Here is a 17,674-nt window from a genome sequence, read left to right as displayed (position 1 = left end):
GTGGCTGTCTGTCCTGCTGTTCCAGACGGCTTCACCGCGGGAGTAGCTGCGGCAGGGCCGCGGGGACAAGGCGGCAGGTCAGGTTACCTTGGTCGCTAAGGAAAATGGATTTGCATTTTTTGCTATATTTTCCACGAGGAAGAAGCGCTCCTTTGATCCTTGGCAGTTTTGCTGAAGGTGAGAGATCTGAAATTGCTATTTTTGTGTGCAAAAAACTAAATCTACGGAGACAACGTTCCATTTATGTCTGACTCGAATCATATCATGACATGAGTTCAAAAAGGGATATAATGAATGTATTGTGCTCGATTTTAATATAACATTTTCCTTTCGAAAGAAAATCTTATCATGACATGAGTTCAAAACATGTCCTGTCCATTTCAAAAATCAAAACTCGATCGATCTTCAATTCAAGTTGCTTCCCAGCACGTGCGTGTGGCCGAGTGCTAATCAATTGGGCTAGGCCCATCTGCCTTCCTCCTCGCGTTCTAACCAACTGGGCCTTTTACGTTAGGCCTTTTACTATTGCTTCAATTTGTATTATGAATTAATGCATTTTTCATCCCATTTGTGGCGTTGCTTTCTGATCACAGATACGCTGCCGTTTACTCCACTTTTATGTACCCGCGTTGATTCGCCCATAAATTGCAAAACATTTTCTTTTTACGCTGCACTGCTTAGGTCCCGTTTGGTGCGGTTCCGGATTCATCTAGAAATATTTCAAATTCAGTTTCTACCTTGAATCTTCAATGAATCACTAAAATCATTTGGCTCACTCGATAGATTCTGAGATGATAGTTAAAATGAGAGGGAACTGAATCTTTTTGCTAGTTTCTCCCATATAGTGTAAAAAAGTGAAACGTTTCTCCCATTTCTAATTTGAAACGCTTCAAAAAAATGAATTCTAATGATTCTTGGAAGAAACGGATTCTTGCAGACAAACGGGACCTTAATTGTACACATTCTGTTGAAAAGGGCATCTTCACTCAAACGTATGCCTACTGAAACAAGAGAGACCCAAAACATGCACTCATGCACGTAGCCAAAAGAAGAGATTGTACGCACTACACTAAGCCCTTGTTTACTTCACTCCCAACTCCTAACTTTATCACTATGCAAAAAGAAGATTTCCCATCACATCAAACTTGCGGTACATGCATGGAGTACTAAATATAGATGAAATTAAAAACTAATTGCACAGTTTTGTTATACTTTGCGAGACGAATCTTTTGAGCCTAATTAGTCAATGTTTGGACAATAATTCACAAATACAAACGAAACGCTACAGTGTGCTACAGTGCCAGCACAATAATTTTGGCACTCCCAATTTTGGTAACTAAACAAGGTCTAAAATTCTCTTATTCTGTTCGTTAAAAACTAAACTATAATTTTTCGTCGTCCTACCACAAACTGTTAGCTACAAAATTTAGCAACTCCAGGCGCGTACTCCGATGCAAGCAGAACCGTACTCTAGGCTCTCAACCTGACGCCCTGATCTTGAACTGTGTCTGAAAATTGAAAAATGCCAACCGCCTGAACCGTGCCCTCGTGCGCGCCCGGGCCCGGCACAGGACGGAGCACGACCCCGCGGCAACCCCGTGGCGAGACCGAGACTGATCCCATCGTATGCCTTCGTCCAAAACGGGCTAGCACGGCTTGCAAGTCGACTCTGCGCCGCGCCAACTCCAACCGTGGTAGCAAAAAAAGGATGCGCACGTAGAAATAAACGTTCGTGCCCCCCTTTGACGGACTTTCGTCATCACTTGGAAAGAAAAAAAAGCGTTCACAGCACCCAAATTCCAAACCGCTCCAGCTGTTTGACGCTAGACTAGAGTGTGAGTAGTGCAATATACGCGCCCAGCCGCACACTATCATAACTGTTACTGCAACTTAAGCAGACTCTTCTTCTTCCTCCGTTCATCTTCTTCCTCCGTTCACCGAGTTCGCAAAAAAGACGCTTTGGAGTTTGGATCCTCGAGTTCGCGGTCGGGTGCACCAAGGGCCGTGCCGCGCTGTGCGAGGACGTCCCAGTAGTGGTGGGCAAGATGATTGAAGGCCGGGCGCGACGGCGCGGAGGCCGTGCTCTAGTCGGTCTGCCACCGGTACCGAGACCACCAGGCGACGGAGGAGGGCGGGCTGACGAGGCTGCTGCTGCTGCTGATGCAAAGCTGGTGCTCTCCGGCGGTGAGGCAGATGGTGCTGGAGGTGCTTAAGTTTTACAGGATGAGCGGCAAGAACTGCCTCGCTGGGTAGGACTTCAAGACCACCAAAATTATGCCATTTTGACTTCTGAGGAAGCTAAGCTGATGAGAATGGCTTGGTGATCCGATGGATTTGAGCAGCCAATGAAATGAATGCATGTAACAGGAGACGGTGTTCTTGTTCTTGTAACGTTTCTTTGTCTCTTTTTTGTTTCTTGTTTTCTGATTTAAGTCAATAGAGAAACAAACAAGAATTGGTTCATGGAGGCGAGAAGAAGAAGAATCTGTACGTGGAGTAGAGAGTTTTAGCCAAGCTGCTCATACATCCTCTCTCTTACCCATGGCTTCTTAGATTGATTTCGTTTTGGTGCTGTGTATGGACTGAGACAGACAAATCGCCATAGGATGGATGCAGTGGATGGAGGAGGAGGAAGAGTCTTGAGAAGGACATTCAATCCGGAGCGTTGAGTGGTTGTTGGACGGCAGATGTTGGTGATACTGCTTAAGTTGCAGTAACAGTTATCACTGCACCCGATCCAGATCCGATCCACAGATATGCTGCCCACAATCCATACATTCAGGGGTGTTTGGATACGATGGGCTAAACTTTAACAGTGTCACATCGGATGTTTAGATGCTAATTAGAAGAACTAAACATGAGCTAATTATAAAACTAATTGCAGAACCCTGTGCTTAAGTTGCAGTTCCATGATTTGACAATGTGGTGCTACAGTAACCATTTGCTAATGATGGATTAACTAATCATGGACTAATTAGGCTTAATAGATTCGTCTCGTAAATTACACTCCATCTGTGCAATTAGTTTTGTAATTAACCTATGTTTAATACTCCTAATTAGCATCCAAACATCCGATGTGATGGGTGTTAAACTTTAACACCCTGGAGCTAAAAAGGCCCTCAGCTTTGGGATCTTGTTCAGGATATTCAGTTCACTGCTGCGCCCGATGAAATCTCATGGAGGTGGACAGCAACTGGAGAATACAGCGCCAAATTAGCGTACTCCATTCAGTTCCAAGGATCCTACTCCTCCTTTGATGGTTCATCAATTTGGTCAGCGCAATCGGAGGGCAAGCACAGATTCTTCGCCTGGCTTCTTGTCCAAAGTAAACTGCTTACAGCTGACAAGTTAGCCGCGCGACATTGGCCCTGTAACCTAACATGCGTAATGTGCAATGCTCAACCAGAGACCGCTGAACACCTCTACCTGCACTGTCCTTTCGCGCTACAGGTTTGGAACTGTATCAGAGTATGGAGTGGCAACCTTGTGCAGGTACCGGCAGCAAACATTAGCATCGAGGGTTGGTGGAGAACTTCCCTTAGGTCACTGCCGAAAGATCGGAGGAGGCTCAAGGCTGCAGCACTAAGGGCAGCCACAATGGAGAACATAAGAGTAGCAATAAGCTCTTGTGGTGCACCACTACCATTGTGGAGCAGGTCATAGTAAAAGCTAAAGGCGCTCGGCCTGTTTCCTTCAGCTTATTCAACTGGCTTATTAGCCACCAAACAGTATTTTCCTCTCATAACAAATCAGCCGTTTCAGCTTTTCAGCCGGCTTATAAGCTGAAGCGAACAGATCCGCTTATGGTCCACCCTAAGAGGATAAAAAGATTAAGAATCTGTCCCCTCTGTCACGTTCATTCTCTCTCCAACATGCAAATGGACGTACGGGAATAGGAACACAGGAAGCGAAGGGAAGTTAAGGTGGAACTTTTATTGGAACCTAGGCCCCACCTTAATGCTATGTTCCACCATACCCATTGTGCGTATAGAAATAGCAAAAGCCTCTTCTCAGTGGGTCCCACCCTTACTGCTATTTGAGCTTTTACCGTTGATGCTACACGGCTTGGAATATTTGAAAGGATAGAAACATGCGAAGCTTCGAGGGGGTGGCTGCCTTGCCGCTGCAGGTCAAGTCCCTCGTCATCGAAGAGATGGAGCTGCGGCGTCAAGCTTGCGGCAGCCCATGTGTATCGTAGTTTAATTATGTATTGCTTAGTGGTTCGAGTGTTAAGTTCTCTAGATTTCTATGTAATCAAACCTTTGTAAGCTTGAAACTTCTGATCCTTCTCAAATGACATGATAGTGCTCCTACCTTTAATTTAAAAAAAACTATACATCTCTACGTACAGTTTTCTGCCATTTTCAGAGGCTGATGGATCGCATATTCGCATCTGTCCAAACAACAAAGACCGCAAGCAACTACTGGCCCGTAAGGGCAGTTCCAACCCTCCTAGTAAGATAATTTCTATAGCATTTATGAAACTACCACATAAGCATTTTGGTGAAATGGCAAGAGAGTTAAGGAGGAGAGAGAAGGAAACGATTTCCTACATGAGAAACTATAGGGCTTTTGGTTTCCCGCTGAGCATGGCCTGGCTCGTATATGGGAGCTAGGTTCAGTGGATGCAACAACAGTTTGATTGGTTGCTTGTATGCATCCACCCAGGCTGTAGATAGAATATGTTTGGTTGCTCGCACGAGAAACATCGTATGAGATGAAAAAATTCAAGACAAGTGTCATAATAATATTTATTTTGCATAAATATATTATAATACCTCTTAGTTTACATTATCAGGTTTTAATGAACTTTAGAAAACACTAATATTACCTAATACATACTAACCACGTACTAATGACGGTACCGTCATTAGCTGTAAGCCAACTCGCATGCAGTGAGCCAAGCTCGCGGGAAACGGAAATGAAACTCGTTTCCCGGGAGCCAGACTGAGCGTGCTCTTTTGCATCCACCGGGACAGGCCCAGGTCTTTGGCAGCCTGATGAGGTTGGCCTGGCCCGTACCGTAGAGACAGGCCCTCTTGAGCCAGGCTAAGGAGGTGCATCATCTTTTTGTATGGTCTTGTTTGGTAGGCTGATTAAGTTAGCCAGGCTATGTCTAGACTATGATTGGTAGCCTGCATGAAGATGATATGCTTACCTTGCACTTAGGCATGGTAGCTTTACCACCATATGTTCATGCCATGCTCCCCTTTTCTCAATTTTATCTTTACTTTTCCCGCTGAATCTCAGATCAAGTCATTACTCTACTCACAATCTACAACACGGACGCATAGTAATCAAGGAGTACACATAATAACAGATGCTAGCTCCTTCACAGGCATTTGCACGAGCACAAGGAGGACACCATCAAGTCAACCAACTCCATCCCAAGATTCCAACCAACAGGCGGAGAAATTCATCAATCGATACTCCTTTGAGATAAGAATATGTGATCACATCACATCAGAATTCGCTGCGTTGAAGGGTAGCGCCTCGTACGACAATTCGAGCTCACGCAGCGGTGTGCGGCCATGAGCACGCTGACCAACCTATTGTCAAAGTCATTGTCGCCGGCGCTGGTGAGCAAGCCGCGAGCAAGCCGCTTCACAAGAAGCTCTATTTCTCATCAGCCAGCTGCTTGCTTGATTCTTGCTTTCTTGAGAAATCAAAGCCATTGCTTCACAAGAGGCTCCATTTCTTGCTTGAGAAATCAAAGCGATTGCTTCACAAGAAGCTCCATTTCTTGCTTAAGTAATCACAACGCCACCTTGACAACCTCACCGCGCAGGCCACGCATCTGCGCTGCGACAATGTGCACGTCGCCACCACGCAGGGCCTCCTCGCCTTCGACACCAAGAACGTCGTCCCCTACACCCAAGCTCCTCACCTCCCGTGAGCACGGAGCGAACTTGCAACGCGACCGTGAGAGTGGGTGGCTTGGACCGACATTCCACTCACATCACCTTCTTCTTCTGCAGCGATGCGGCTCATGCCGGCACAGGACACTTGGGCTCGCGTTCTCGTTCACCTCCGCCGCTCTAGGCCTCATCGCGTTCTCGTTGTTCGTTGTTCATGGGGAGGAGGGTCGCCCCCGCTTGCTGGCAGACCTGCGCGGACAGGAAGAAGAAGAGCATGGGCAAAAAAGATTTGGGGAAGAACATTTGGTCACGGGAGGTGAGTGTAACCTCTCCCTCGGCGCTAGAGCGAGCCAGGCTCGCATGGAACGAAGGAAATTTCCGTTCCACGCGGTGCACCTTTTTTTCATCGTGGGATACATGTATGTATGGCTTACAGGCTACCAAACATGAGAAAAGACAAAGATGCTGCATCTGGGGATACGGTGCAGGCAGGAACCATGCTACCAATCGCCCCCTACGTCTACACCCGCGACGAGGAACAAAGAAATTGCTATTTTGGCGTTGGGGGCGAGCACCCCATTTCCATCGGTGGAGCTCGCGCGCCGCCCCTCAACCCAGCCCTTGCCGCTGCCGCGTCCGCGCGCGAAGCCCCGCCGCCATGTCCGCGGCGAGCCACCCAGCCGTCATTGGCCCTCACCGAAGCTTGCAAGACCCCGTCCTGCCTACTGCCACACCGCCGTGCATACGCGCTGGCAGCACCGCCGTGTCCGCGCCCTGCAGCCCCACGACGGATCCGTGCTGCTGCAGCTCGCCACCGTCGCCCGCTGGCTCGTTGCGGACCACGGAAGGCCCCACCGCCCGCACTTGGCTGCGGCCGCCACGCCCGAGCAACAAGCAGGCAAACGAACTTCTCCTCGAATCCACCCGCAACAAGCAAGAGCACCAAATCCATCCAATCCAAGAACTCCCAAGCACGAAAAATCAACAAAATTCTAGTCAACACAAGCTCACGGACATCCCAAAACTATGAATTAACACGCAACCAAACAGAGTAAGCGGCAGTCAACCTCGCTCGCCACAACACCTCCACAACCAGACGTCGCGCACACATGCTTGATTCCGCCCCCAGCCCCGTTGCTGCCACTATGCGCGAGCTCACCCTGGGCCGCTGCCGCCTGCGCAAGGTCGACGCTGCCCACGGCCCCGTGGCCGCCCGCCGCTTGCCGTCGTTGCCGTTCGGATTTGATGTAATTTATCATGGATCCACCTATAGAAATCATGCATTATGCGGTGCAGTTTAGGGTTCAGGTCCCGCTGATTTGGCAACTATATGGAATTGGGTTGGGACTGCCTAAGGGGGTTTTTGATCCTGAAGCTAATGTTTAGTCCGTGTCACATTGAATATTCGAAGGCTAATTAGGAGGACTAAATATGAGTTAATTATAAAACTAATTACACATATGGAGGCCAAACGGCGAGAGGAATCTATTAAGGCTAATTAATCTATCATTAGCAAATAGTTATTGTAGCAGCACATTGTCAAATCATGGACTAATTAGGCTTAATAAATTCGTGTCGCCGTTTAGCCTCTATCTATGCAATGGATTTTTTAAATAATCTATATTTAATACTCCTAATTAGTATCTAAACATTCGATGCAATAGGGATTAAAGTTTAGCCCGAGTAACCCGTTAAATTCTGCGCCGCGCCTACGCGATCCGTAGGCGCACAAACAGTCTCCAGACTACGAAAGCGCACGCAAGGAGTCCAATGCAACATCAAACTCGCTCCAGCTGTTTGACACTTGAGTGATCAAGTCCGCACCATGCATGCATGAGCTATGCATATCCGTTCACGCGCCCTCGTACTGTTCAAGGAACATCAGTGAAGATTTTCTAACTATCATCCCAAAAATTGTGCTGATGCCGGCTCGAGCGACGGCCCGAAAGCCGTTAAGCAACTTGTTTGGAACCTACCATGGTGTGGCCTGCATGTGGGAGCAACTCCGAGAAAGTTGTTATTCAACTTACCAAGCTAAAATTTGAAAGTTAAGAAGAAAATTATGGTCCAACAGAGTTGCTATCTGACTCCCCATCCCATCCAACTTGCTACTTTCCCCTCACACGTGTCAAACTTGACAAGCCTTTGACAAGTCAATTGCCTTGACAAATTGTGGATCCCACACGCAGTAATTGCTAGAATGAAGAGTGCAAAAAATGGAGAGGTTGTTGTAGTGCGAAATGAAGAGACTATTGGAGTGGATGGAGAGTGTATATTTTTAGAAAGGAACGCAACTGTTGGGATTTGAAGAGTGAGAAATGGATAGTCCGTTGGAACGAGAAACTCAATACGGAGAGAAATCATTTTACCAACTTGATAAAAAAATCAAATGGAGAGAAAAAATAAATGATCTGTTGGAGATGAGTGTGAGCGACTTTGAACCCCGATCCATTTGCTGAATCGGATCGCATCTGTCCAAACGACAAAAAGACGCCAAGCCACCCAGCGCCTCGCAAGTCAATTCTGCACCACGCCTGCTCCGATCCATCCGTGGGCTACCGCGGCCAACCGGCAAGGACTAGAGGACCTCATCGCAAGCGCCAAAGAGAAACAAAATAGAAAAAAGAACAGAGGTCGACGCACTACAATCTCATACTAGGAGATCACGAAGGCACGCAAGGTGTCGACTGCAACATCCAAATCGCTCCAGCTGTTTGACACTATCAGCATGCAAGCATGTTCATATCCGGTCACGGGGGCTTCACGCGCCCTGCTACCGTTCCAGAAACACCAGTGAAGGCGAGCACGCAGAGTCGCAGTCTCGCAGACACTGGCACGTGAAACCCCTATCTCCTAGCTACAGACGGACACCGTGGTAGGAGTACAACAACTACAATAATAGCTCCCTTAACGCAAGAGTCAAGACAGGCACAAACCATTAATTACATCATTATACTCTAGTACTGGTAGAAGTTGTAGCACATAGTTCATCCACACCGCTGACTCGCACAGATTAACCCCACAACAACCAGTAGTAAAAACGCAGCGCTTACTCGCTCGCAACATATACCGCTAGTAATAGTATTAGCTAGATATAATTATCCGGGAGGAGAGGAGAGAAGGGCACTGACGCCGTCGTCGCCGGCCGCCGTGCCGGTCCGCGGCGGGCCGCCGGAATGGACCATGGACGAGCGGTGACTCAGTGGGCGCGGCGCGCCTTGTTGAAGGAGGTGAGCTCGCGGGTGCTGGTCCAGAGCTGCTCGTACACGACGGCCACGTAGGGCGCGCTCCGGCCCCCCGCGTCCGCGACGTCGACGTAGAGGCGGTAGTTCATCCCGGACACCACCTGCTGCTCCCCGCGCACCACGCGGCGGAACCGCAGCCCGGCGCCGGCCAGCTGCTTCTCCTTCGCCTGCCCCAGCGCCCACCCGCCCAGCTCCTGGATGTGCGGGTCGCTCACGTTCTGGATCGCGCTCCACCCGCCCGCCAGCGGGCCGCGCCCGCCCCCGCCACCGCCGAGCGCCGCGCGGGCGGGGACGGTGGCGGCGGCGGCGAGGGCGACGAGGAGGGGGATGAGGAGGAGGATGCGCCTCGCCATGGCCGGATTGGGTGGGGGCTTGGGATTGGGTCGAGAGGGGGGGCAACGGTGGGGAGATCTGGGAGACGTGACTGCTTTGCTTGGCGTCGAAGACGGTTGGGGGGCACGGCATTTAAACCGAGCCTTCCTTCTCGTTAAGGAAAAGGATATTTTTTTTCCCTGAAAACCGTGTGACGAGGCGACGGGGGCGGAGGGGTGGGGGGATTCCCGTGACGCCCGTCGTACTCGTGCCACATGCTCTCGCACGGTCGCACGCGGAAACCAGGGTGCGCGCCGTTGCCCCACCGTCCACACCAATGATGTTTGCGTGGCCTCGCCACAGAAGTCTTTTTTTTTTCACTGCTAGCCACAAAAGTCACAACCGGCACACGGATGAAGCACATAGACCGATTCGGAGGCAAAATTAAACGTTGATTAGCTTTACCAGGCTCGTAAGATAAAAGCTGATGCACCCTCAGTTTTATTCCATATTTTGCTGGGAACATCTGTATTAGTATTTAGGGGTGTTTGGGAGGAGGGGGCTAAATTTTAGCCCCCGTCACATCGAATGTTTGGACACTAATTAGGAGTATTAATCCTAGACTAATTACAAAACTAATTACACAACCCCTAAGCTAAATTGCGAGACGAATCTATTAGGCTCTAATTGGTCCATGATTTGACAATGTGGTGCTACAGTAACCATTCACTAATGATGGATTAATTAGGCTTAATAGATTCGTCTCGCGATTTAGCCTAGGGATTCTGCAATTAGTTTTGTAATTACTCTAGGTTTAGTCCTCCATCCGAACATCCGATGTGATACGGCTAAAGTTTAGCCCCCTCCTTCTAAATACCCCCTTAGCATTACACGGTGGAGATGAGAACACCAGCAGCATGATGAAGACTGAAGAGATTGCAGACTGAGAGAGGACGAGAGGCTGGTGCTTGGCGAGCCACCGGCAGGAGCAAGTTGATGGGGGTGAATAACTACTGAGGAGAGGAATACAAGTTTCTCCACGAAGAATACGACTACAATCGCAAATAACAAAGGTTGTTGGGCATATGTGAAAGTAACAACGAGAACTCAATTGCATGATGGAGATAAATGATGACTACAATTATTGCAAATAACAAGGGTAGCATATACCCACTCCTATTCCTATTACAAGGTTCAAGACCTGCTCATGACAACCTGCTAGCCATATGTGAAAGTAAGAATGAGAACTAAAACACATGGCATAGATGAACGATGATAGGATTTTGTTTCCTGTTGCACAAATTCTAGTTCAAACTCAAAATTTACAAGCATTTATCTATTCGTCTCAGCTTTAATTTGTTGAAAAATCTTTTATGTGCATCGCTACCGCGCGTAGCACCCGAAGGCCAAAGTTGCATGCACTACTTGGCAAAATTGCACGTCTTCGGGCTATCATGTCACCACCACGCTCGTTGAAATACCACGCATGCCGCACTTTACATTGGCAAAGTAAAAACTTCGGCACTTGAGTTTGAACCTAGCTACGGTGGTAATTACCTCTACTAAATTATATTTTGAAAGTTTATAGGCGTACTGAAGGCGCTAGACTATTTGCAGCACAAACCAGGAAACATATCTTTTTGCAAGAAAAAAGAAAATGGCTTATTCCCTTGAACTCCAAGAGTATCCTAAAAAATTCTTCCCCAAAACTATGTATAGCGACGCTAAAAAACAGCCTGCCACCGCGTATATTTTAGCGTTGGCGTTTCTCCCCCAATCCTGATTCTCGCACACCCGCGTGTCCCTTCTGATGGGCCCAATACGATGGCGTGGCCTGTTTTGAAATATTAGAGACAATTTATTAGCGATCTGCTGTAGATTGATACGTTTTTGGGGAAAAAATTTTTTAGGAGAACCCCCAATACATAGTTTTAGGGAAAAAAATTTTAGGATACTCTTGGAGTTGCTCTTACGCACACAAAATAAAGAGATCGATGTAGCAAGATGCCAACATGGCTTATTTGAGGTCTTTGAGACCCACGAGATTATTACTACAAGCCATATCTCCAAGCTCGGATCGGAGGTCATAGTTGCTCTAACCCAACCAGCAGCAAGCTCCAAGCCTCCAAGCTACTGCATGCCGGCCGCCGTTTACGTTCCTGGTCAGTTCAGCGCCGCGAAGGACATGAGCTCCCGGGTGTTGGTCCACACCTGCTCGTACACGAACGCCCCGTACGCCGCGGTCGCCCCGTTGGCGTCCGTCGCGTCGAGGACGAGGTTGTAGTTCATCCCGGACACCACCTGCTCCTCGCCGCGGGACACCCCGCCGAACCGGAGTCCGTCGTTAGCCCGCCTGGCGTGCTCCGCCACCGCCCAGCCGCCGAGCTCCTGGATGTGCGGGTCGCTCACGTCCTTGATCGGGCCCCACCCGCCGGCGAGCCGCGGCCCCGCGCGCGCCGCCGCGGCCGGCGCGGCGGCGATCGCGACGGTGGCGAGCAGCAACGCGGCTAGGCGGAGAGCTGGCGCGGACATGGTTCGGGAGGGTTTTGGTTGTGGCTTTGCGTTGCGAGGTGGAGGACATGCTGGGTCCAAGCGGGACGCTGGAATTTAACGAGGGGACGAGCCGAAATCGACGAGGATGGCGTCACGGGGTCAGCAAGGACATCTGGAAGAGCCCCTGGTTTCGGCCGTCCGACCCTCCTGCTGTCCCGCATCTCTCATATCTATCTTCGTAGTATTGTCTCTATCAGGCGATTCGGCGGGGTTTGGATTTTGTCGCAGATGCAGTGCTGAGCGCTGACTTCAGCCCTGCTGGCCTGCTGCCTACAATATCTATTTTTTTTAACCAAGCGCTGACTTCTGCCCTGCTGGCCTGCTGCCTACAATATCTATATTTTTTAACCAACTACGCACGAGAGCTGTCGATCAGATTGATCAATACAAGAAAATGGAGAAAACAACAATCAAACACTAAGCATCTCAACAAACACATTGCACCACCCAACACACCCCAAACATCAAGCTAATATTCCAAACATTAGGCACCACACAATCCTCGCAAACTCCGCAACTCAACATCATCGTTGGCCGCTACTTGACTGTTACATCTGTCACCAGATGGAGACTCACCTCAAACAGGTTCATGTACTATTGCATCTAGTAGGTCATCGACACCTTCACCAACCATGCTGATTAGGGCATGGTCCATCGCCTCGACCTCGTCGTCGTTGAGGTTGAACATCTCATTCAGAGCAGCATCACATCCACTGGTAGGGGCCCATTGAACATGTCAACAAACTCTTGCAGCGCAACCTGAATTGGAGCAGCCTCATCCTTTAAAATACCAAGCTTGCGACAAAGGTCACGTTGCGCTTGCTACATTTGAGTCATTAGACGTACAGTGGAGAGACGCGCACTGCGTCGTACCGATAACATGTCAAAAGTGCATCGCCGGCATCGGCAAGGAGCTAGCGATGGTGCTGTGTCACCTGGGCAGCAGGCTGCTGCAACAATGGCTGGGTCGGAGTCACGAAGAGGGTAGGGTGGCCATGCCACCTGCGGCTTGGCTGTCCATAGCATCCCGAGTGGCGCCGTCTTCCGTGTCGGAGTGCTAGCTCGCAACATCCCCAAGACCAGTCGATGGGGTACCTGTGTTGCCAATCGGAGAGGTTGGAAGTGGTCCCTAGTATGAGGCATCCACTGTCGTCGCCAACTCTATGTGCCTCAGGGCCTGCTCCATGACTGTGATGGAGTTGTCCTTAGTCTCTTGAACTTGGGGTGGAGCTTGGATGGAAGGGTTGAGGCAGGCGAACACCTTGCTCACTGGAATCGAAATCGGAGCCAGTCTACTCTTCCTTGCTTGTTCACGTGTCGGAATGGAGCCATCAGTATTCCCTCCCGGCGCCTCGAGCACCCCCAGCTTTGTAGCCAACGAGAAGCTTTGTCGATGTAGTCGCACAGAAGTTCCTCAACTGACATCGCAGCCATCTTCGTATTGGGAAGGAGCAGCAGGTTGAGCAGCTTTTGTGTAGCGTCTTGGAGTGCCTTTGTCTGCATCACGATGAGGCACTACAGTGCATTCCCTTCCTGACATAGAAACTCACGCTGAGAGGGGAGAGGTGATTGTTGAGCCTGATTGTCCTTCAAGTTACCAGACCTGCGATCATGATCCCAACGATGAGGCGAGCGCTCCGGCTCGTGGTACACTTTATTGCTATCTAGATTCTTGCTGACGTCATAACCCTGACGGCCTCCTCTGTGCTGTCTATTGTGATCGTGGTCCTTATCATGTTGCCACCCTTGCAAGGGCGCCTGGTCCGTACCGCCCGACAACGGTCGGGCACCTTGCAATCACGCACACTGTAGTCAGAGCAGAGGCACCTGAAGCATCAAACAGGTTCTTTGCATGAGGCAGCCCAATGGTCGGGAGCTAGGCACACGAAACACCTACCATTAGTCTTGGAGCGGAAGGCTTGCAGGGCCGAAGCAGAGGCATGACCACTCGAGGAGATGTAGTGGTGTCGAGTTGCTCGTGCTAGGGAGTGGCGGTAGTGCTAAGGTGACGTGGTGTCAGCGATGAAGTAATTGTTCCGTGCTGGCACAGTTGTGGTAGACTTCAGGCGCGGCCTGGTTGGAGGCTGCAGCGGGTCATCGGTGGAGGTGAAAGATGCGGCCGAGCACATGGGGGAGGACCTTACGACGTCCGCAAAGGAATGTTGCAGCTCTGAGTCGGGCGTGGCAGGCACCTGGGAGACATTCCACATCGGCAGTCGCCTCGAAACTAGGCGGTGGGGGCGGGGGGTCAAGAATCAACAACGAGGTCACCTTGATCTTCCACAGTGGTGTTGGGATACGAGGTAGGCTACACTAGCGCAAATCAAAATTTTCTACCGCGTAAAACAGGAAAACTGTCGTATAAGGATCACGGGATTACCACTCGACGCACTAGTGCGGAAGATGTAGATTCGCGTCGATGCAGCGAAGTCGATCAGCGTAGTCGTACGTAGTCGATTACGTCGACGTCCAGCAGCTCCTCAGCAGCTCGTCCACGTGCAGCAAGATCGCCCTCGTGCCGCGGCTCGTCGTCGGCTCGTCGTGGCTCGTCGGCAGCTCGTCGTGGCTCGTCGGCGGCTCATCCAAGTGCTGCAGGCGCAACACCTCCAAGGTATCCACACGTGCAGGGAGGAAGCGTCGCAAGCCGGACTGCTAGATCCGTGAGTTGCAACAGGTGAGGGCGTGGGAGGCGCGGCAGATGTGTTTCGCCAAAAAGGCGTAAACCCTAGGGCGCCCCCACCCCTCTATTTATAGAAGTTCCTAACGGGCCTCTGGGTCCGAGGCCTATTAGTACTTCTAAACCTAATCCAACTCGGATCACATCCGAATTGGGCTGGATGTGTGTGACCCTATGGGTTCGGATACGTATAGACATGGCCCGAGTACTCCTACTCGGTCCAATAGTCGGTAGCGGCCTCTAGCAAGACGTGCCAACTCCTATATGCACACGAAGATCATATCAGACGAACCATCACAACATTATATACATGCTATTCCCTTTGCCTCATGGTATTTGGTCTAGCTTCAAGCCGACCGCTCTTTCTCGATCCTGTGATTCGGAATCTTTTTGTAGGTTAACTCTTAATCGTACGTAGCATGGCCATGCATTTTCGGATCCGATCACTCGAGGGGCCCAGAGATATCACTCTCAATCAGAGAGGGGCAAATCCCATCTTGATTGACCATGTCTCATAGCATGCTTCTTGACAAACCCGAAAGCTACCTTTATAACTACCCTGTTACGGCGTAGCGTTTGATAGCCCCTAAGTAGGTCGATCCACATCTTGAATACATGCGACAATCTCAGGTCTAAGGACAAAGCGTATATGTTGTTTAAAGAGAGAACTACTTCTCGTGTTGGGTCAGTCCTAGCACATGTCTCCACATGTGCCCACATTATTAGTTCAACATCTCCATGTCCATGACTTGTGAAACATAGTCATCAACTAATACATGTGCTAGTCTAATATTCATGTGTGTCCTCACATGAACTCCGACTAAGGACAACTTTAGAATAACCATACAAGTAAAGAATTTCACACACAATTCACATAATTGCAAATCAATTCAAGTAGCCTTTAATGGATATTCAAGAAACACAATATAAATCATGGATACAAATGGAATATCATAATCTCTATGATTGCCTCTAGGGCATACCTCCAACAGTCTCCCACTTGCGCTAGAGTTAATCTAGAAGGTACCTAATACCCATAGCTCTTACATGCGCATCATGCTTAGCCTGCGGGAGTGGTTTTGTCAACGGATCAGAAATGTTCAGATCCGTGTGTATTTTGCATATCATCTCACCCCGGTTAACGAAGTCTTGAATGAGATGAAATCGCCGCATTACGTGTTTGTTCTTCTGGTGGTTCCTTGGCTGCTTTGCTTGCGCAATTGCCCCATTGTTATCACAGTAGAGATTCAATGGGCTGGACACATTCGGAAACACACCAAGCTCAATGAGGAAATTCCTTATCCAAACACCCTCCTTCGCGGCTTCCGAAGCCACGATGTACTCGGCTTCTGTCGTAGAATCGGCCACCGTCTCATGCTTGGAACTCTTCTAACTAACAGCACCACCATTTAGCGTGAACACAAATCCTGATTGTGACTTTGAATCATCTCTGTTGGTTTGGAAACTAGCATCGGTGTAACCTGTTACAACGAGCTCCTCCTCACCTCCATAGACGAGGAACATATCTTTAGTCCTTCTCAAGTACTTAAGAATGTTTTTCACCGCTGTCCAGTGACTCTCACCTGGATCAGACTGGTGTCTGCTTGTCATACTTAGCGCATATGAAACATCTAGGTGAGTACTTATCATTGCATACATGATAGATCCAATAGCCGAGGCATATGTCACTCTACTCATGCGATCCCGCTCATCAGCAGTCGAAGGACACTGAGTCTTGCTGAGATGTATGCCATGTGACATAGGCAAGAACTCTTTCTTTGCCTCTTCCATGCTGAACCGCTTCAACACTTTGTCAATGTAAGTATCTTGGCTTAATCCTATAAGCCTTCTTGATCTATCTCTACTGATCTTCATGCCCAGAATATATGCCGCTTCCCCTAAGTCCTTCATCGAAAAACTATTTTTCAGTGAAGTCTTTACAGACTCAAGCATAGGATATGTGAGTTTGTGTTGATGCCACCAGTTCAAGATGTTAAAATCATCTTTAGCCATGGTTGACAACACTGGATATGTGAGTTTGTGTTGATGCCACCAGTCCAAGATGTTAAAATCATCTTTTAAATGGTTCACTGTGTCACAGTCCAAGTAAGAAATAAGTTCAGAAACATTACCACCTGAAGAACTTGCAGCCTGGACAAAGGCAGTTGCAGATGTATCTCTAGCCATGCTTAGAGTAGCAGCTAGAGTATGCATGCCACCAGCAGAACCATCATCATCATCATCATCATAAATTTCATCCCAAGCAGACCTTTTCTTACCAGATAGGTTAGGCGGTACAGTCCTCCTCAACCTAACACCTCCATATTTCTCCTCATACTTGTTGTAGACATCATTAAGTCGAGCTCTAGTGCTAACCTGGTAAGCACTGTAATCTGTACTGGTAAGGGTACCCAACCTCCTAAGCACTCTATTGAAACCTTTCATTTTAGCTCTAGGTCTAGGATGAATGCAAAAGAATAAAGCAAAGGTATGTCCCTCCAGTATTTGTTATACTTATCTATCATAGGTTGAACCACATGTCTGATGTGAGTATCATTAGCATAATTCTTTAAGTGCATAGCAATCTTAACAAGATAATGAATCAAAAGTGGAGATGTAGGATAGTACACACCAAACAATGCAACTGTAGCATCATAAAACAGTTCAAGAAATCTTAGCACTTTTTCTGCCATAGCCCAATTATCATCAGTTAAAAGCAACTGATCACCTTCAGCCCTAGAATATTGAGCAATGATGAAAGTTGGGAATGGGACCTTATGAGGAAACAAATGCTTAAACATTAGATATGTAGAATTCCACCTAACTTCCATGTCTAGCTGAAACTTTCTAGGCCTAACACCAGTGGCAATGCAATAACTTTTTTATGCAGCAATTCTCTGATTATATGAGTTTAAGAAAGATATTGCAATTCTAAATTTCTCAATCAATGGCTTAAGAGCAGTTAGAACCTCCTTAACAATCAGATTGATAATATGGCATGCACAACGCTGATGCAAGAACAAATAATT

The 17,674-nt window shown here is 48.7% G+C and overlaps 2 protein-coding genes across 2 annotated transcripts; both read right to left on the bottom strand.

Moving 5' to 3' along the window:
- Window positions 1–8,736: 8,736 nt before the first annotated feature.
- On the bottom strand, window positions 8,737–9,562 carry LOC101783910 (cysteine proteinase inhibitor 8). The gene has a single exon (XM_004983854.4). It carries the CDS (start codon window positions 9,454–9,456, stop codon window positions 9,058–9,060), a length of 399 nt encoding a protein of 132 aa, XP_004983911.1. The 5' UTR covers window positions 9,457–9,562; the 3' UTR covers window positions 8,737–9,057.
- A 1,821-nt stretch (window positions 9,563–11,383) lies between these two features.
- Window positions 11,384–11,972, bottom strand: LOC101786859 (cysteine proteinase inhibitor 8). Its single transcript, XM_004986819.2, has one exon. It carries the CDS (start codon window positions 11,945–11,947, stop codon window positions 11,579–11,581), a length of 369 nt encoding a protein of 122 aa, XP_004986876.1. The 5' UTR covers window positions 11,948–11,972; the 3' UTR covers window positions 11,384–11,578.
- Between the last annotated feature and the right edge of the window lie 5,702 nt (window positions 11,973–17,674).

The sequence above is a fragment of the Setaria italica genome, chromosome IX, assembly GCF_000263155.2.
Source record: "Setaria italica strain Yugu1 chromosome IX, Setaria_italica_v2.0, whole genome shotgun sequence".
NCBI lineage: Eukaryota > Viridiplantae > Streptophyta > Magnoliopsida > Poales > Poaceae > Setaria > Setaria italica.
This window is presented reverse-complemented; position numbering and strand designations above follow the sequence as displayed.